This window comes from Rhinopithecus roxellana, chromosome 15 (genome assembly GCF_007565055.1).
Source record: "Rhinopithecus roxellana isolate Shanxi Qingling chromosome 15, ASM756505v1, whole genome shotgun sequence".
Classification (NCBI taxonomy): Eukaryota; Metazoa; Chordata; class Mammalia; order Primates; family Cercopithecidae; genus Rhinopithecus; species Rhinopithecus roxellana.
In genome coordinates, this window is record NC_044563.1 from 63,284,833 (window position 1) to 63,300,283 (window position 15,451).

A 15,451-nucleotide genomic window follows, 5' to 3' on the forward strand; every position below is an offset into this window, starting at 1 on the left:
GAGGTCAGAAGTTCTTGGCACATTTGAGGAAGACAAAGACAGCCAGTGTGGTTAGAGTGCCCTGGGAGGGAGAGGAGGCTGGTGCTACAGGCAGGACCAGATCCTATAGCACCGTGACTAGTTCTCAGGGCAGGGCTGTGTGGGGAGGAGGGACTCCTCCCACAGCTTCCCATGAATGTCTCAGCGGCTTCTGAAGAGATGATAGTGATGGCGGTGTTACTGGCAATTTGTGCATTTTACAAGCTCCTTTTTACATGCTTATTCCTCACATCATTTCTGGAGGGTGGGGGATTTAGGTATTTATGTAAGACCCAGAGAGGCCAAGTAACTTGTCAAGGCTACCAGAAGTGGCAGGCTAGTGCTTGAACTTGGGTTCTGAGCTTCACGTACCTTGAGATGAGCTCAGCTTGACCTGCGCCAGCCTAGTGCTGTGGGCCTCAGGGCCGGAGTTCAGAATTCGGGGCCTCCTTGCCATCTCAGAAGACTGTGGAACTGATAGTCCAAGGGGTTAAGATTGACCGGATTGCTTCTACAAGCAGCTCAGGCAAATGGGACTGAGTCTGTTAAAAGCCGATTATCCAAACAGGATGGAGTTTTAATCAAATCTCCAACGCAGGGGGGAAGATGACCTGGCATAATCAGAGGAAAATGAAGAAGGGAGTGGCCTTTGGGTGGGCTGTCCACCTTCACCCGTGGAAGCCAGAGAGGGAGGAAGCAGGATGATTTTCTCAGCAGAATCTGGGAAAATGTGGCTCCGCATAGCCTTGGCCTGCCTCTGTGTTAGGCCTTGGTGGGGCTCAGACTGCAAGTGTCCTGGAAATCGGGGGGCCTGGCTGAGCTGGGGTTCAAGAAGTAGGAGCTCCTGAGTGTCATGGATCATCGTAAAGGGAAAGACTGAAGGATGGTAGGAAAGCCTGAGGAGCTGGGAGTAGACAGTGTTTGGAAGGGCCACCCTGGAGTAGATGCTCAGTAAACAGCGGTGAACTGGGAATAAGCTACAGTGCAGAATTTGGACCCAGCCAGACTGAGTTTGGATGCACGTCTCCCTGCCAGTAATGGTGGTTCGCAGAAAGTTTTGCCCATCCCCACTTTCCTTCCTTTGTCCTTGCGTTCTGCAGAGCCACAGTGAGGGTGATGTGTGGGGCAGGCACTGTTGTTGCAGGGCAGTGACTTGGCTGATGGCATGTCCTTCACCTTTGTGGTCTCCTTTGCAGCCCCTCCCACCTTTACAGAAACACCCCCCCAGTACATCGAGGCCAAGGAGGGTGGTAGTATCACCATGACCTGCACAGCTTTTGGGAACCCCAAGCCCATTGTCACCTGGCTCAAGGAGGGGACACTCCTCGGTGCTAGTGGGAAATACCAGGTGAGTGTGGTTCTAGGTTGGGGCCGCTGAAGTCTGTTTTCCAGGGCAGCCTCCCACTGCAGCCGACCCCTGATGCTACTTGCACAAGCACAGAGGAGGCTGGAAAGCCATGGCCTGGCTCAACTGCAGGCGTCTCTGTGTCACTGGCGGGAGATGGGCAAGGGGGCACCTGCCCTTCGTGTCCCCCAGATGCATGTGTCCCTGTGGTCATCTCCACCTTAGCATCTCTGACTGCATCTCCCTGTTGGAGGGTAGCAGCTGTGGGTGCAAGCATGGGTGCTGAGCTCCATCTGTTTCGGGCCCCAGGTGAGTGATGGCAGCCTGACAGTGACATCGGTCAGTCGGGAGGACAGAGGTGCCTACACCTGTCGAGCGTACAGCATTCAGGGGGAGGCTGTCCACACCACCCATCTGCTTGTCCAAGGTAGGAGCCATTTCCTCTGCCTCTCCACCCCCAGACGCCTGCGGGGATGTCCAGCCCGGCTGAGCTACGGAGGGCATTTTCCCAGGGTTCATTCGGGGCTAGGTGGAGGTGTAGGTGGCCATGAGGACCTGTGTGGGGCCCCTATGTGCCGCCTGCTATCCTGGTCAGAGGTCCCGCATTGGCTGCCTGGGAGAGGGCCAGGCCCACAGGCTGTAGCCGGGCACCACATGGCGTGGCAGAGAGGCCCCTGCTATGTGGGTTTCTGGTTTCTCCTTCTGTTCAGATAGCATCTCTACCATGTCTCCACCTCCCTGGGAGAGGAGATCTCCCTCGGGTCATCTATCCATTAGTGACGGCATCAATAAATAAAGATAGAAACTCAATCCAAGCCCCAGACATTTAAATAACGCAGTGGGCATTTGGCAGAGCTGGGGTCTGTATAGTCAGCACAGGGAGATGCCAGTTTGCCCTGCCTGGAGCCTCAGAGTCCCCTAAGAGGGGCCAGGAACTGAGCAGGATGGGGCAGCATCCAGGTCGGGGGTGTCTCCACCCTGTGCCGAGCTCGGCCCCCTGCTTAGCCTCCCCAGCCCTGCCTGCTGGAGGACCTCTGGGGTTGGGGGGTTGGTGGCGGCTGTGTGCTCCTCCTGCCTATGAGTGTCGAACAGCAGCCAGGGCCAGAGGTCCCTCAGCAGCCTGGATGGAAGCTGTTCCCTCTCAGGGGAGACTTGGTCACAGCTGCCCCCTCTGTCTGTGCAGCCAGCACCAGGACTGTTGGACTCTCACCCTCTGCTTACTCCTCGACCCCTGCACCCCCAGCTGCCCTCTTGATTTCTGGCTGGGGAGCAGCATACGGCCCTGACTTCTTGAGACTGGGGATTTCCTTGCTCTAGATTTGAAAAGAGTTGCCTTTCTCCCTGCTGCATCTCTGGCTTGGGCTCTGCTGGGAGAAGGCAGGCAGGAAAGGGGTGTGTGTGGCGGCTGGTCTGGGCAGCGAGATGCAGGGGCAGGGGCAGTGGATAGGATGCCTGAGCACAGATAGCATCTGGAAGCGTCTCCATGACAGCCACCCCCATCGTGGGGTTCAGGGCACCCCTGACTGAGGCACTGAGGGCTCCCAGGAGGCCTGGGTGCTGCTGCCGTCCCTGATCAGGTGAGGTGAGGTTTGTTCCCTGCTCTCCCCAGGGCCCCCTTTCATCGTCTCCCCTCCTGAGAACATCACCGTCAACATCTCCCAGGATGCTCTGCTCACCTGCCGGGCAGAGGCGTATCCGGGCAACCTCACCTACACCTGGTACTGGCAGGACGAGAACGTCTACTTTCAGAAGTGAGTGCCCTGCTCTGGCTTTTCAGTGGGGTCGCCACCCCGGTCCCCACGGGCAGGGCCCCTGAGCAGAAATTGCATGGGCAGGCTGCCCACGGCTCCTGGAGCTGGGGGAGGTGGGCGGTCTGGTCCGTGTGTCTCACATGCCAAGACCAGGGTCTGCATGGAGGGGCCCTGGGGATGCCAGGGGTACGGGGTCTCCATGCCACATCTGGGGCAGTGATGGTGACTGTGTGTCTGTGGCAAGACCCCCTTCTGCTCACCCAACCCCCTGTCCCCGTGCCGCTTTGCAGTGACCTGAAGCTGAGGGTGCGCATCCTAATCGATGGGACCCTGATCATCTTCCGGGTGAAGCCAGAGGACTCCGGGAAGTACACCTGTGTGCCCAGCAACAGCCTGGGGCGTTCCCCCTCCGCCTCAGCGTACCTGACGGTGCAGTGTGAGTAGGGGTGTGGAGGAGCCTGGGTTGTGGGGCTTCCAGAAGGTTCTGGTGTTAGCCAGACTGTAGGCTGGAGGGTGGAAAAGACCAAGCATCATTTGGGGGCGTGTGGGTGGAGGAACGAATGAGGGAAAAAGGAGGGACGGCTGGAGACGAGGCCGAGGCCCTGGCCAGTCGGGGTGGACCAGCTCCTTCATTGGCCAGGCGTCGCTGTTCAACCAGTGCATCTCATCAGCTCGGTGCAGGCTGCACTCAGGAAGACACCTTCGAGCAGTTCCTTCTGAACGGCGTTCCTCGGGCTGAAGGCTGCCCTGCACCTCCGTGGCCAGAACCAGTTGCTCTCTGATGCTCTTTTCTGAGGTGTCTTATGGAGCATAGCCCAGGCCCACGCAGGGCTAGGTTTCTCCCAGCCTCACTCCCTGCCTTTCCACACCGTGTCTATGTCGGGGGTGATGATGTCAGGGGTGATGTGCTGCAGCTCCTGTGCCCACTCCCTCTGGCTTCTGTGGCCTCTCCTCTTGGGTGGCTGGAGATCCAGATGAAGGAGCTGCTCCTCACCGAGACGTTCGAGGGCTTTTGTGCAAGTGCCACCATTCAGCTTGCTGGTCTTTAATACTGAGCGGCCAGTTGCTTTCCCGCCCCCTGGCAAGCTGAGCCCTGAGACAGAGAAGGATGAGTCATGAGGAGTAATGTCCTCCTTTTGATTTGTGGATGGCCCTGTCACTCAGGCAACAAAGGCTGGCATTGTTGCTGTAGACAACAGACTCTCCCTCATTTGCCGGCTGGTGTGGGCGGATTGCTCACACCCAGTGACAGGGAGTGGCAGGGGTGAGAAGTGGAACAGTCTGGAGATGAGGCCGGGGTCAGTGTATGAGCTGAGGACAAGTGGAGAATGGCTGGTGGCCCTGGAGGTGGAGCTGGTCCGACTGCTGCCCAGAGCTGGATGTGGACGTTCCACTATTGGCTGCGCCTGCTGAGCCCCGTTGGATCCCTAACCTTGCAGTCTCACCCTTTCCTCTCTATGGAGTGCATCGCCTCTCTGCTTCTGCCGTCAGCCACTTAAAGGACTTTTGGTGTGCTGTATCCCCAGGCCCGAGCTTTAGAGAGCCGTGAGGCCCAGGACAACAGATCTCGCTCCCCAGACCTGCAGCTGGAAAAAGCGAGTCGAGAAGTTATTCATACGTGACTTAGGATGTGCCCAAGCTGTGCTGGGGTGGGCAAGAACTGCAGGAAGGAGAGACCCGTCCACCACAAAGGTGCGCCCTGTCCCTCTGTGCTGGACGCAGGCTGTGCCACCTGGCACGGAGGTAGCCATGGTGGGGCAGGAGGAGCCAACAGGAGGTGGCCTTTGGAAGACGAGCTGGCCAGGATGAAGGCCCCTCCTCGAAGCCATAGGCCATCTGTCTTTCTGGAGACATGTTTTGGTTTTCCCTGTCTCTCCCCAGCGCCAGCGTCACCACCCACTCTCCCTTGTCCTTTTTCACCTCCTTCCTGTCTTCAAAGAAAATCCAGGGGGTTGAGATTTACAGGTGGGTGAGACAAGGATTTTTATTTCTGCTAAAAAGCAGTGTTCAGAGTATTTCCCATTCATAAACCCTTTGAAAACCTTGGAGAAAAAAAAAAAAAAAACTCTACCATACAAAAGTAGGAAGCTATGTCTAAATATATAACTCGGCCTGGTATTTATGTAATGCTGTTCTCTGAAGAGCTCAAAATGCTTAAAAGATACCAGCTCATTCATCCTCACTGCCTTCCTAGTTCTGGATCCTTCTCCTCCATAGCCCTCAGGGGAAACAGGGGAGTACTGAGAGGAGGTGACTCAGCCTGCATCACAAGAGGTGTGAGGTTCTTCTTGCTCCTCCAAGAGCCAGGGTCTTGCTCTGTCATCAAAGTTGAAGTGCAGTGGTGTCATCACGGCTTACTGCAGCCTCAAACTCTTGGGCTCAAGTGATCCCCCTGCCTCAACTTCCAGAGTAGCTGGGTCCACAGGTGTGTGCCACCATGCCCAGATAATTCAAAAATTTTTTTGGTAGAGTTGGAGTCTCGCTAAATTGCCCAGGCTGGTCTTAAATTCCTAGCCTCAAGCAGTCCTCCCACCCCTGCCTCCCAAAGTGTTGAGATGACAGGTATGGGCCACTGCACCTGGCCTGATTCTGCATTTCAACTGCAGAATCAGATGGGGAAACTGAATCTCAGGAAGGCTGGACAACCAGCAGAATGGGGAGGAAAAATATCCCCTTTGTGGTTAAGCCTATGGTAGTGTTCTTTTGGCTTAGGATGTAGAGAGGAGGTACTGCTTGTTGCTCAGGTGACTTTGGGATAAGGAGCTGTTGGGAAAGGGTGTGGGCAAATGCTGGCTTTGAGGCTCGGGGTCTAGGAACTGGGGGAAATGGGCACTGAGAGTCCTCATTCAACGGGTGAGGTCCATGGCAGAAGCATGATGGGCACTGAGGATGGGAGCAGGCTCAGATGTGCCTTTGAGTGCCTCCAGACATTCAGAACTGAAGTTCCGAGCACCTGGGCTGGTGCATGGGCTGCCTCCGGCCTGGATTCTCACGTTTCTTCCCTGTGTCTGTCTGCTTTCCCACCTGTGCTTCCTCTGTGCAGATCCAGCCCGTGTCCTCAACATGCCCCCTGTAATTTATGTGCCCGTGGGGATCCATGGCTACATCCGCTGCCCTGTGGATGCAGAACCACCAGCCACCGTGGTCAAGTGGAACAAGGACGGCCGCCCCCTGCAGGTCGAGAAGGTGCTAGAGAGATGCATGTTGGGGGTTGGAGTGAGGGTTCCCCCCAGTACTGTGATGCCACCTTGGGCTGTGGATTTCTGTCAGGATTCATGGCCCCTTCCAAAAGCCCTGGGCAAACAGAGAGCTGCTTCCGTAGGGGTCTCTGGTCTCCGGGGGTCTGTGGGTACTGCCCACCCCAGGCTGGAGCTGCATGCCATCCCACGTGCCCAGGCTGGAGCTGCATGCCATCCCACGTGCTGCCTGGCCCAGCTGGGACCCAGCCTGGGATGGAGCACGGAGTCTCTGACCAGCGTTCCCTGCTCTGTCATCTGTGTCTGGCAGAACCTGGGTTGGACCCTGATGGAGGATGGCTCCATTCGAATTGAGGAGGCCACAGAGGAGGCTCTTGGCACTTACACCTGTGTGCCTTACAACACCCTGGGGACCATGGGCCAGTCTGCCCCTGCGAGGCTTGTCCTGAAGGTGAGGTCCTGGGGCTGTGACCGCCTCCATGAGCTGGGCACCTGGATCCCCGGCCTCATGAGGGTGCCTGTGCTTTCCTCCCCAGGACCCCCCCTATTTCACGGTGCTACCAGGCTGGGAGTACAGGCAGGAGGCTGGCCGGGAGCTGCTTATCCCCTGCGCGGCCGCGGGGGACCCCTTTCCTGTCATCACGTGGAGAAAGGTAGCTGGGCCCTGGAGCTCCTGGGGCTGCGGGGAGGTGTGAGGACACAGTGAGCAATTCTATTCTGGACCTGCCCTGACCAGGCTAGATGCCGAGCAGTGAGCTGACCCTGAAGAGCAGCAGGCACTCAGGAGGAGGGGCAGCATGGGTGGGCCGGGGTCTCAGGCACGTCCTTCCCATCCAGTTCGGGCTTCTCTCCTCACCCCCATTTCTGTTCCCGCCCTCTTCCCTGCCCCTTGTTCACCAAGGTAGGGAAGCCCAGCAGAAGCAAGCACAGTGCCCTGCCCAGTGGGAGCCTGCAGTTCCGTGCCCTGAGTAAGGAGGACCACGGGGAGTGGGAATGTGTTGCCACCAACGTGGTCACGAGCATCACTGCCAGCACCCACCTCACCGTCATTGGTACGTGTCTGACAGGGCGGTGGGGCCAGAACAGGCTGGCTGGGGGTGGGGTGCTGGACGCTGGGGGCATCCCCTGGTGGCCACTGCACTCTTCGGGCATCCTTCCTAAGTCCGTCCAGCCCTAAACCCCGAGTCTAGCACCTGCAGCCTTTGCCCCTGTGGGCTCTGTCAGGGAAGGGCAGCATGGCTCCTGTCCTCGGGGAGGTCTTTTTGGGGACAGGCCTGATGTCCACAGCAGCCCACCTGGGAAAGAGGCGGCTGTGTGGCTGGAAGGGACTGCAGAGCCTTTAAGGGCCTTAGGGAAAGCTGGAGGACTGGAATGAGGGAGACAGGGACTGTGCAGCATCTCAGATGAGGGCAGAGCTGAGAACTGCAGGCCAGGCCTGGCGTGCGGAGGCTGGGCAGGAGGAGGTTACTGGCGGTCTGTGTCTAGGCATTCCTGTTTCTGATTGCCCAAGGTGCATGTCCCAGGACCTTTGCCTGGACCCTCTCAGCCTGTCCTTCTGGGTCCTGATGGCTACAATCACAGTCACAGGCAACGCCTTTTGAGCCTTTACCACCAGTTTTAGGTTCCGTTCTAAGTGGTCTGCACAGCTCATCCTTCACAACTCAGGAGGTGCGAGCTGAGCTTTCCCTAGTGTATGTTCCTCGAAGCAGAGGTTGGCGTGACCCGAACGCTTTCTCCGGCGTCTCATGGTTAAGAAGTAGTGGGTCTGGGAATCGAAGCCAGGATGAGGCTTCCTGACTGCTGTGCTGTGCTGCCCGCACGCCGGCATTGGGGTGTCTCCTGAGGCCAGAGAACCTTACAGGAGGGGACTCTGTGGCTGTGCCTGCCACCTTAGGAGAGAGTGTTTCTGTGCTTACCAGAGAAGCACAGGATTTGGGCCAGGACGAGGAGGGCTCTGGTTTCTATTGGACCCATTCCTGATGCTATGTGATCTCCTAGTTGGACTAGACTGCACAGTGGGACAGACTTCCTGCTCCAACCCCACTAACCAGTAGGGTCAGGGGAGTCAGCACCTAAGAGCACCCTGTCGCCCCTATCCCTTCACTTGCAATATTGCACTCCCCTGCCATGCGCTCCAGCCTCTCAGGTTCCCCACAGCGAGACGGTGGGCACCCAGCCACGTGGCTGAGTTCTTTTCAGTCTGAGAGGTCTCCACTTGATCTCCAGGCACCAGCCCCCATGCCCCGGGCAGTGTCCGGGTCCAGGTCTCCATGACAACTGCCAACGTGTCCTGGGAACCAGGCTATGATGGAGGCTACGAGCAGACATTCTCAGTTTGGTACGGACCTCTGTGAGTCACCCCGGCATGCTTTGCTCTCTGCTTCTCCCCTCCCACATCTGCCTGCAGACCACTCTGGGTGGGGGGAGGTAGGAGGAGGCTGCAGTTCCTGGCCCTGCATAGAGTGAGGTGGGTTGACAGTGATGAGGTCCTTGAGGGTGATGGGAGGGGTCTGAAGGGACTCTGGGCATGGCTGTGTCCCTGTGGCCTGAGGGGTGTGGGCCTCTCTGTGCCTTCTCCCTGCTCATCTACTGCCTCATTTTATGTCCTGCTTCATCCTCTGGATTCCTCTGGATTCCTCTGGAGCCTGGAAGAGACTTCTGCCCTTCAAGGGCTTTGTGAAATTGCCCAGCCTTAAGTGTAGAGTCTAGTTTTTAGAACTTAAATTTTTTTTGGTATTTTTGTATTTGTAGTTTTTGTGGGTACATGGTACATATATTTATAGGTATGGGGTACATGAGATATTTTGATACAGGCATGCAATGTGTAATAATCGCATCGAAGTAAAGGGGTATGCACCCCTCAAACATTTGTCCTCTGTGTTCCAACAATCCAGTTATACTCATAGTGATTGAAGAATGTATGATACATTATTGTTGATTGTAATCCTCTGTTGTGCTGGCAAATACCAGGTCTTACTGGTTCTTTCTCACTGTGTTTTGTATGTGTTCATCCTCCCCACCTCCTGTGGTCTAGTTTTTATTCTGTCTCTTTCCCAGTGGCCACAGAAACTGGTGTGGAGAGGTGATGCTCACTTCCCAGCCTTGGGGTCAGCCCCTGCATTTTCTCTCTAGGACCATGTGTTTCTCGATTGTTTTCGTTCCTCTGTTGTCAGTTTAGCCAGATGCAGTGATTTGAGATCTTTGCACAAACCTTACGATAGATAGAGATCTCAAAAATGTGCCAAGCGGGATGAGGGCAGGAGGCACAGGAGGGGAGGAGACAGAAGCCTGGCTGATTCCTCCCATCCCCCCAGGGCTGCCCCTCCCCACACTCCTGTCTGAGTCAAGAGTGGCAGCCACCTGCCCTGCTCCGGGGGTGACAGCCTTGAGCTGGGAGGGTGAGCCCCTCAGTGCCTTCTTTTAGACCTGTCTCACCTGCACGTGTCTCTCCAGCCAAGCTAACTCGAGCCTGGGGAGGAGGAAAAGGCAGGTGCCAGAGGCAGCTCAGGGGGTTCAGGGAGACCCCTTTATCCACTTCTCAGCAGCAGGGGAAGTTGAGAGGGGAACCCGCCCTGTCTCGCATCACGGTGGTTCGGTGGCTGCTTCTCAGACAGAGTGTCCTGGGTGTCTTGATTCTGAGTTGGAGAACTGCACCTAGATGATGGGAGTTGCAGCAGCTCACCTCCTATCCCTTTACTCTCTTCCTCCCGCAGCAGCGTGGGGGCCCTAACCAGCCTGCCTGGTGGCTGCTGCGAGACTGGTGCTGCTCAGCGCCTTGGTGGCCAGGGTGGGACATTTGGTGTGGCCAAGCTGTCGTTGGAGATGCCCGGGTGGGAGGTCTGGACATCCGACAGGGGGTTCAGGCGTGGACTGGGGCTCCCCTGCTGCCTGCGGCGCTGCTCCACGCTGCTGTTCGTCTGCACTGCTTTTCCACACGTGGCTCCTCGCTGCTTTGTTGCCTGGGGCAGGGAAGGGCGGGGCCGAGGTGGGGATGTCGCCTTTCTTTCTGCCTGCCTCTAACTCTGTGTACTGACTCCGACGTTTGGCGCCGGCTTCTTTTTGTTCTGCTTTCCGCTGCCTCAGTTCACCCTCCTGGGTTAGTGAGCCAGGAGCCTGGGAGCGGATCCTGGAGGGCACCCACCAGGTTACAGCTCAGGGCTGCAAGGAGAGGGCCAGTCCCACAGGACCATGTCTCCTCCCTGTGGTGATGTGGCGGCACTGCACCCATAGCCCACCGGCTTTGCTGGGAGTTGGGAGCTTGTGGAACAAGGGAACACCCTCAGCCCTGTCTTCCTACTCTCCATGCATAGCATGACCTTCCTGATGTGACTTCTAACCCTCACGGCCTTAGGGATCCTGGTCCCACTGTGGGGAAACCCCTGGTCATTGTGGTCTTATACCCCGGACATCTCAGATGACTTAAGTCTGCTTGGATGAATGAGCCCTGTGGGTGACCTGAGGCCCTACTTCGGCTGTCCCTGGGGGTGTGTGCAGCCAGGTCCCCCGGGCTTCTTCCCTCATCCCACCACTGTTGAACTGCTTCTCCCCACACCCCAGTGTCCTTACTCTCCCCAGGCAGAGCTTGTTCTTAGGGGTTCGACCAGGGTGGGATTCTCCTAGTGCAGCTGGTAATCAATTGGACCAGTGTCCTAAGCATGACTTGCACCTAAAGGCCCCTTTGGTAGAAAAGGTGCCAGCTGTGGTTGGTGACCCAGCATCAGGAGGATTGGCACAGTCAAAGCTGGGCAGGTCATCCACTCTGGGCCATGCCCTCTTCTTGCCCTTGAACCTGGGAACACCAGGCCCATCAGTGCCTTCTCCCTGAGCACCCTGCATGCACCCTCTTCTCTCCAGTGTAACCCACCCCGCCCCTCGTCCCCTATCCTGTCTCTCTCTTTTGGCCAGGATGAAGCGGGCACAGTTTGGGCCCCATGACTGGCTGTCCTTGCCAGTGCCGCCAGGACCCAGCTGGTTGCTGGTGGATACCCTGGAGCCTGAGACAGCATACCAGTTCAGCGTCCTGGCCCAGAACAAGCTGGGAACCAGCGCCTTCAGTGAGGTGGTCACTGTGAACACTTTAGGTGAGGGCCCTGGGGTGGGATGTTGGGAGCCGGGGTTGTAGAGGTGGTGGGGGCAGTGGCCCAGGCAGCTAGCAGTTGGTTTCCTGCGTGCCGGGTACTTTGCTGAGTGTTCCACGGAGCCATGCTGTCTGATCTCCCCATGAGGATTTGTTGTGGCCTCTGTGGGGTTTGCTGGCCCCGCATCAGAGTGCTGTTGGCCGAGTTCCTGTTGCTTTTTCAGATGGAAGAAAGACACTTAGAATTTTCTCTTTCCTTGTCAGGCCACATGTTTGCCACTTCTGTGGCTTTCAGGGGAGATTGGGCATCCTCCCTCCTTGACAGCGCCTGCTGGTTCTTGCCTTTGGCCCCAGTCTCACTGGGCGGTAGGCACGTGGCTGCCTCCCGCTGTGGAGTCTTCCCGGTCACCTTCCTGGAGGCAGTCTCATACTCCTCCCTGCCTGGCCACAGTTGTGTTTGCTCTGCTCTGGAGCCAGAGAAAGGGCCGCTGTGAACAGGCTTTTCCTAGGTGGTGTGGGTGGCCCGATTCCAGCCCCTTTCCCAGAATTCGCTCCTGAGCTTCCGCCAAGGTGGACTGCAGTCTGGGATGCTCACCTCCAGTCCTTGGCACCTCTGTGGGGCCTCGTGTTGACCCCCAAGCCCCGGCCAAGAAGGGAATGGAAGGAGCGACTGCTGTGCTGTGAGAAAGAAGATATCCCTAGCTCCCTGGAAGAGCACAGGAGATACTTTGATAACATTTAATTATTCCTCCTTCTCCATAGTTCCCATTTCTCTTCCCTTTCACAGTACACGATTCCCTTATGTATGCTCTTTAGATGCACTCTGAAGACAGAACTCTGAAGCCCTGGGCCCCGGGGCCCTGACTCTGCTTCCCTCTGGGCCCTGACGTGTGCACGGGAGTGTGGGAGTGCGGCAGCCACCCTGAGCCTTGCTGATGTGCTGTGGTTCTTCTCCCTCCCCTGCCGCAGCATTCCCTATTACAACTCCAGAACCCCTGGTGCTGGTCACCCCACCGAGGTGCCTCATAGCCAATCGGACTCAGCAGGGTGTGCTCCTGTCCTGGCTTCCGCCTGCCAACCACAGCTTTCCCATCGACCGCTACATCATGGAGTTCCGCGTCGGGGAGCGCTGGGAGATGCTCGACGATGCCATCCCCGGCACTGATGGAGAGTTCTTTGCCAAGGATCTGTCACAGGTGAGGGCTTTGCTCTTCCTTGCTGCTGCTTCCCAAATCCTGGAAGTGACAAGACTCCAGAGACACTGGAAGCTTTGAGTGACCAACTTTGGGTGTGTGAGGCCAGCCACATACTGTACCTCCTCACCACTGGTCCTGAGTTCTCCCAGACTTGCTACCAAGGCCTGGACTCCTCAGATCATGGTCCACAGGCTTGGGGCCAGCTCCAGGGCAGCAGGGACCTGTGTTCTATTGAGGGCCCCAGCACCGCCACAAACTGGGCAGAGCAGGCTGAGAGGCCAGCCGGCATAATCAGAGCACTGACCCCAGCCCCTTGCTGAGCCTAACCTGGGATGGGCAGAGAAATTCCAAGAAGAATTCTCTTCTAGGCTTTGTCGAGGGAAGGACCCCCCCTCCAATAATTTAGAGTCCCTGGAGGAAAGTGCATTATCCGTTTTTCCAGTAGCCCTGTTAAACTTGGATATCTAGCTGAGGAGAGGAAGCAGCTGGTTTCGTAAGATACAATCTCATTTATCTTTCTGTCTTCCTTCCTGGACACTTATTTATTAATAGTGGTTGCTGGAGTGGGCTCCCAGTGGCCCTGGAGAGCCTGTTGCACATATCTCTTCCTAGTGCTTTTGGTGACCTCACATTCGTAGCTTGAAGTCAGCCATTGTAAGAGTGTTTACACCACAGCAATTGGCCAGTGCTACCATCACTTAGCATTAGACGCTTAGCAGTCCTCTCGTGCTTTGGGCGCCCTGCCCTTTGCAAGGCTGTGTGCAGGATGAGTGTTTGTGGGGATAGTGGTCATCTCAGGTCCCTCGGCTGACTGGGTATTGTCCCTGGTGCTGTAGGACACATGGTACGAGTTCCGGGTTCTGGCCGTCATGCAGGATCTGATCAGCGAGCCCAGCAACATCGCCGGCGTCTCCAGCACAGGTATTTGGGGTTGAGGGTGCTCTTGCAACTCTAGGGACGTAAGCCCCAGAGCTGCGTGGGGGTCGTTTTGTGAAATAGTGACTCCACGAGGAGAGGCTGGATTGGAAACTAAGGAGGTGCCTGGTTGCAGCTGTGTGAGTCGTAGCCTTTCTTAAGCCCACCAAACCCATATTTCCATGATGCGTTCCATTTCGTGAAACTCAGAAGCTGAGTTTCTGACACTTGTATAAGACAGCCACAGAAATAAATTTAACTAATCTTCTCATTATAGTAGTCAAAAAGGACTTGATTGAAGTGCTATTTGCTGTACATTTTCAGTTTCCTCTTGTGGGGGAGGGGCTGTGAATCAAAGGAAACAACAGGTCAACCATGTTTATCGAATGCTTGTGATAGACTTCTTTCTAATTATGTGGGTTTTATTTGGAAAATTGTTGTTTGGTGTTTTCCTTCCTTCCTTCCTCTCTCTAGATTTCTAAGGCTAAATAAAGCCAACCCCCTAGCATTTTCTCCATTTATCTTTCTTTCTGTTGGCCCTGGTCCCATTTCTACACATCTTCTCTCCAGCTATAGTTCCTAAGACATAGCAGGGTTCCTCCGCCAGTGAAGGGGTGTCCTTGGTACGGAAAAAGGCTGTTGCTTATAAGCAAGTGATGGCATCATTTCCTCGGGCACTGCTCACCCAGAGACTCCTGGGACCAGGTGGCAGCGACCTCGTCTGAGGAGCTCATGCGGCAGGACTTGTAGAGTTGGGGAAGTGTTGGTGTGGGCACACTGCAGGGAGCACGAGAGCAGGGGTGGGTGTGGAGTGCGATTTCTGCTTTATACATTAGGCACCAACGGGCTTTAAAAAAACAAAGTTGTGTCCTACAGGTAGCAGAACCCACAGTCCTTGACTTCTCTCCGGGGAATAGACTCAGAGTTGGAGGAACAGAGATGAGAGCTTGCAGCCAAGGCTGGAGCTGAAGAAGGGGTGTTGTGTGGGCCCACCCCTGACAATTCTGTGCTCAGTAGCTCTCTGCCAGCTCCTGGCAGGAAATGTGCCTCATCAGACCCTTCCGCACGGGAGAAGGAGGAGGCAGCAGCCTCAGCATTCCCCGTATTAGGTCCCCCATTTCCAAAGGCTGTAGCTTTCATTTTCCCCTCAGACAATCAGCATCATCTGGATTATTTTTATCCATTATTATCAATGCAGCAATGAATTCTGGCCAAATACATTACAATCTATTGATTTTGCCTTTGCTGAACTTAAGCAGTGGCACTTACTGACATAACTTTCCTATGAGTATAAGAAGGTAGGCTGGGGTCTGGTCTTGGCTGGGTCATAACGAGCTCTGTGGACTTGGGCAGGAAAGGAGAACGTTCAGTTCTTTACAGTGAAACAAGAGATTTGGCTCCATCTCTGCTGTCCCTGCCAGCTCTAGGGTACTTCCGTACCTAAGATGACCAGGGTGCAAATCTTAGGACATTGCATGCCTGTGCTAGAAGGGGTTAAATACATTGGGATCTGAATTTTATAGTAATAATCCCTCTTCCTGCAGTAGTATTTGATCCTCAAGTTGCCTTCACACCTGGGCTCTCCTTTTGTAGAGACAGCGTAATGTGAAGCAGGAAATCCCAGACTGGGAGCAGGCAGCTACATTCTGGTTTGGGCACTGATGGCAATATCCACGTAAGCAGGTCTCTCCACCTCAGCGGATCAGAGCCCTTTCATTTAGAGAATGAGAACAGTATGTGTGCTCTGTGTACCTCATGGGGTTGACATGAGAAGAGCTGATAACGTGCGTGAAGGTACTTTGCAGAAGGCAGAACCCTAGATAAGTACAGATTACTCTTGAAATCATCATCCCCATGGGGGTAGGCATAGATGTTTTCTTCTTTACACCCTCTGGAGAGATTGACTTCTGTAGACTCTCCTATCTTCTTCCTCTTCGTGACACCATCCAGAC

At 55.8% G+C, this 15,451-nt stretch overlaps 1 protein-coding gene across 10 annotated transcripts in view; it reads left to right on the forward strand.

The window, feature by feature from the left end:
- The window catches only part of IGSF9B (immunoglobulin superfamily member 9B), a 48,424-nt gene that overhangs the window by 17,089 nt on the left and 15,884 nt on the right, over positions 1–15,451 (forward strand). For 9 of the 10 annotated variants that reach the window (XR_004053702.1, XR_004053703.1, XR_004053704.1 and 6 more), the window contains exons 4-15: positions 1,215–1,366; positions 1,673–1,790; positions 2,973–3,114; positions 3,405–3,550; positions 6,158–6,300; positions 6,622–6,762; positions 6,848–6,964; positions 7,213–7,363; positions 8,538–8,661; positions 11,217–11,392; positions 12,358–12,584; positions 13,421–13,505. Coding sequence is in view for 5 of the 10 variants with exons in the window: in XM_030918592.1 (XP_030774452.1) it covers positions 1,215–1,366; positions 1,673–1,790; positions 2,973–3,114; positions 3,405–3,550; positions 6,158–6,300; positions 6,622–6,762; positions 6,848–6,964; positions 7,213–7,363; positions 8,538–8,661; positions 11,217–11,392; positions 12,358–12,584; positions 13,421–13,505 (1,722 nt within the window). In the remaining 5 variants the exon portion in view is untranslated. The remainder of the gene's footprint in view (positions 1–1,214; positions 1,367–1,672; positions 1,791–2,972; positions 3,115–3,404; positions 3,551–6,157; positions 6,301–6,621; positions 6,763–6,847; positions 6,965–7,212; positions 7,364–8,537; positions 8,662–11,216; positions 11,393–12,357; positions 12,585–13,420; positions 13,506–15,451) is intronic. The other variant, XM_010362036.2, reaches the window with a different exon arrangement.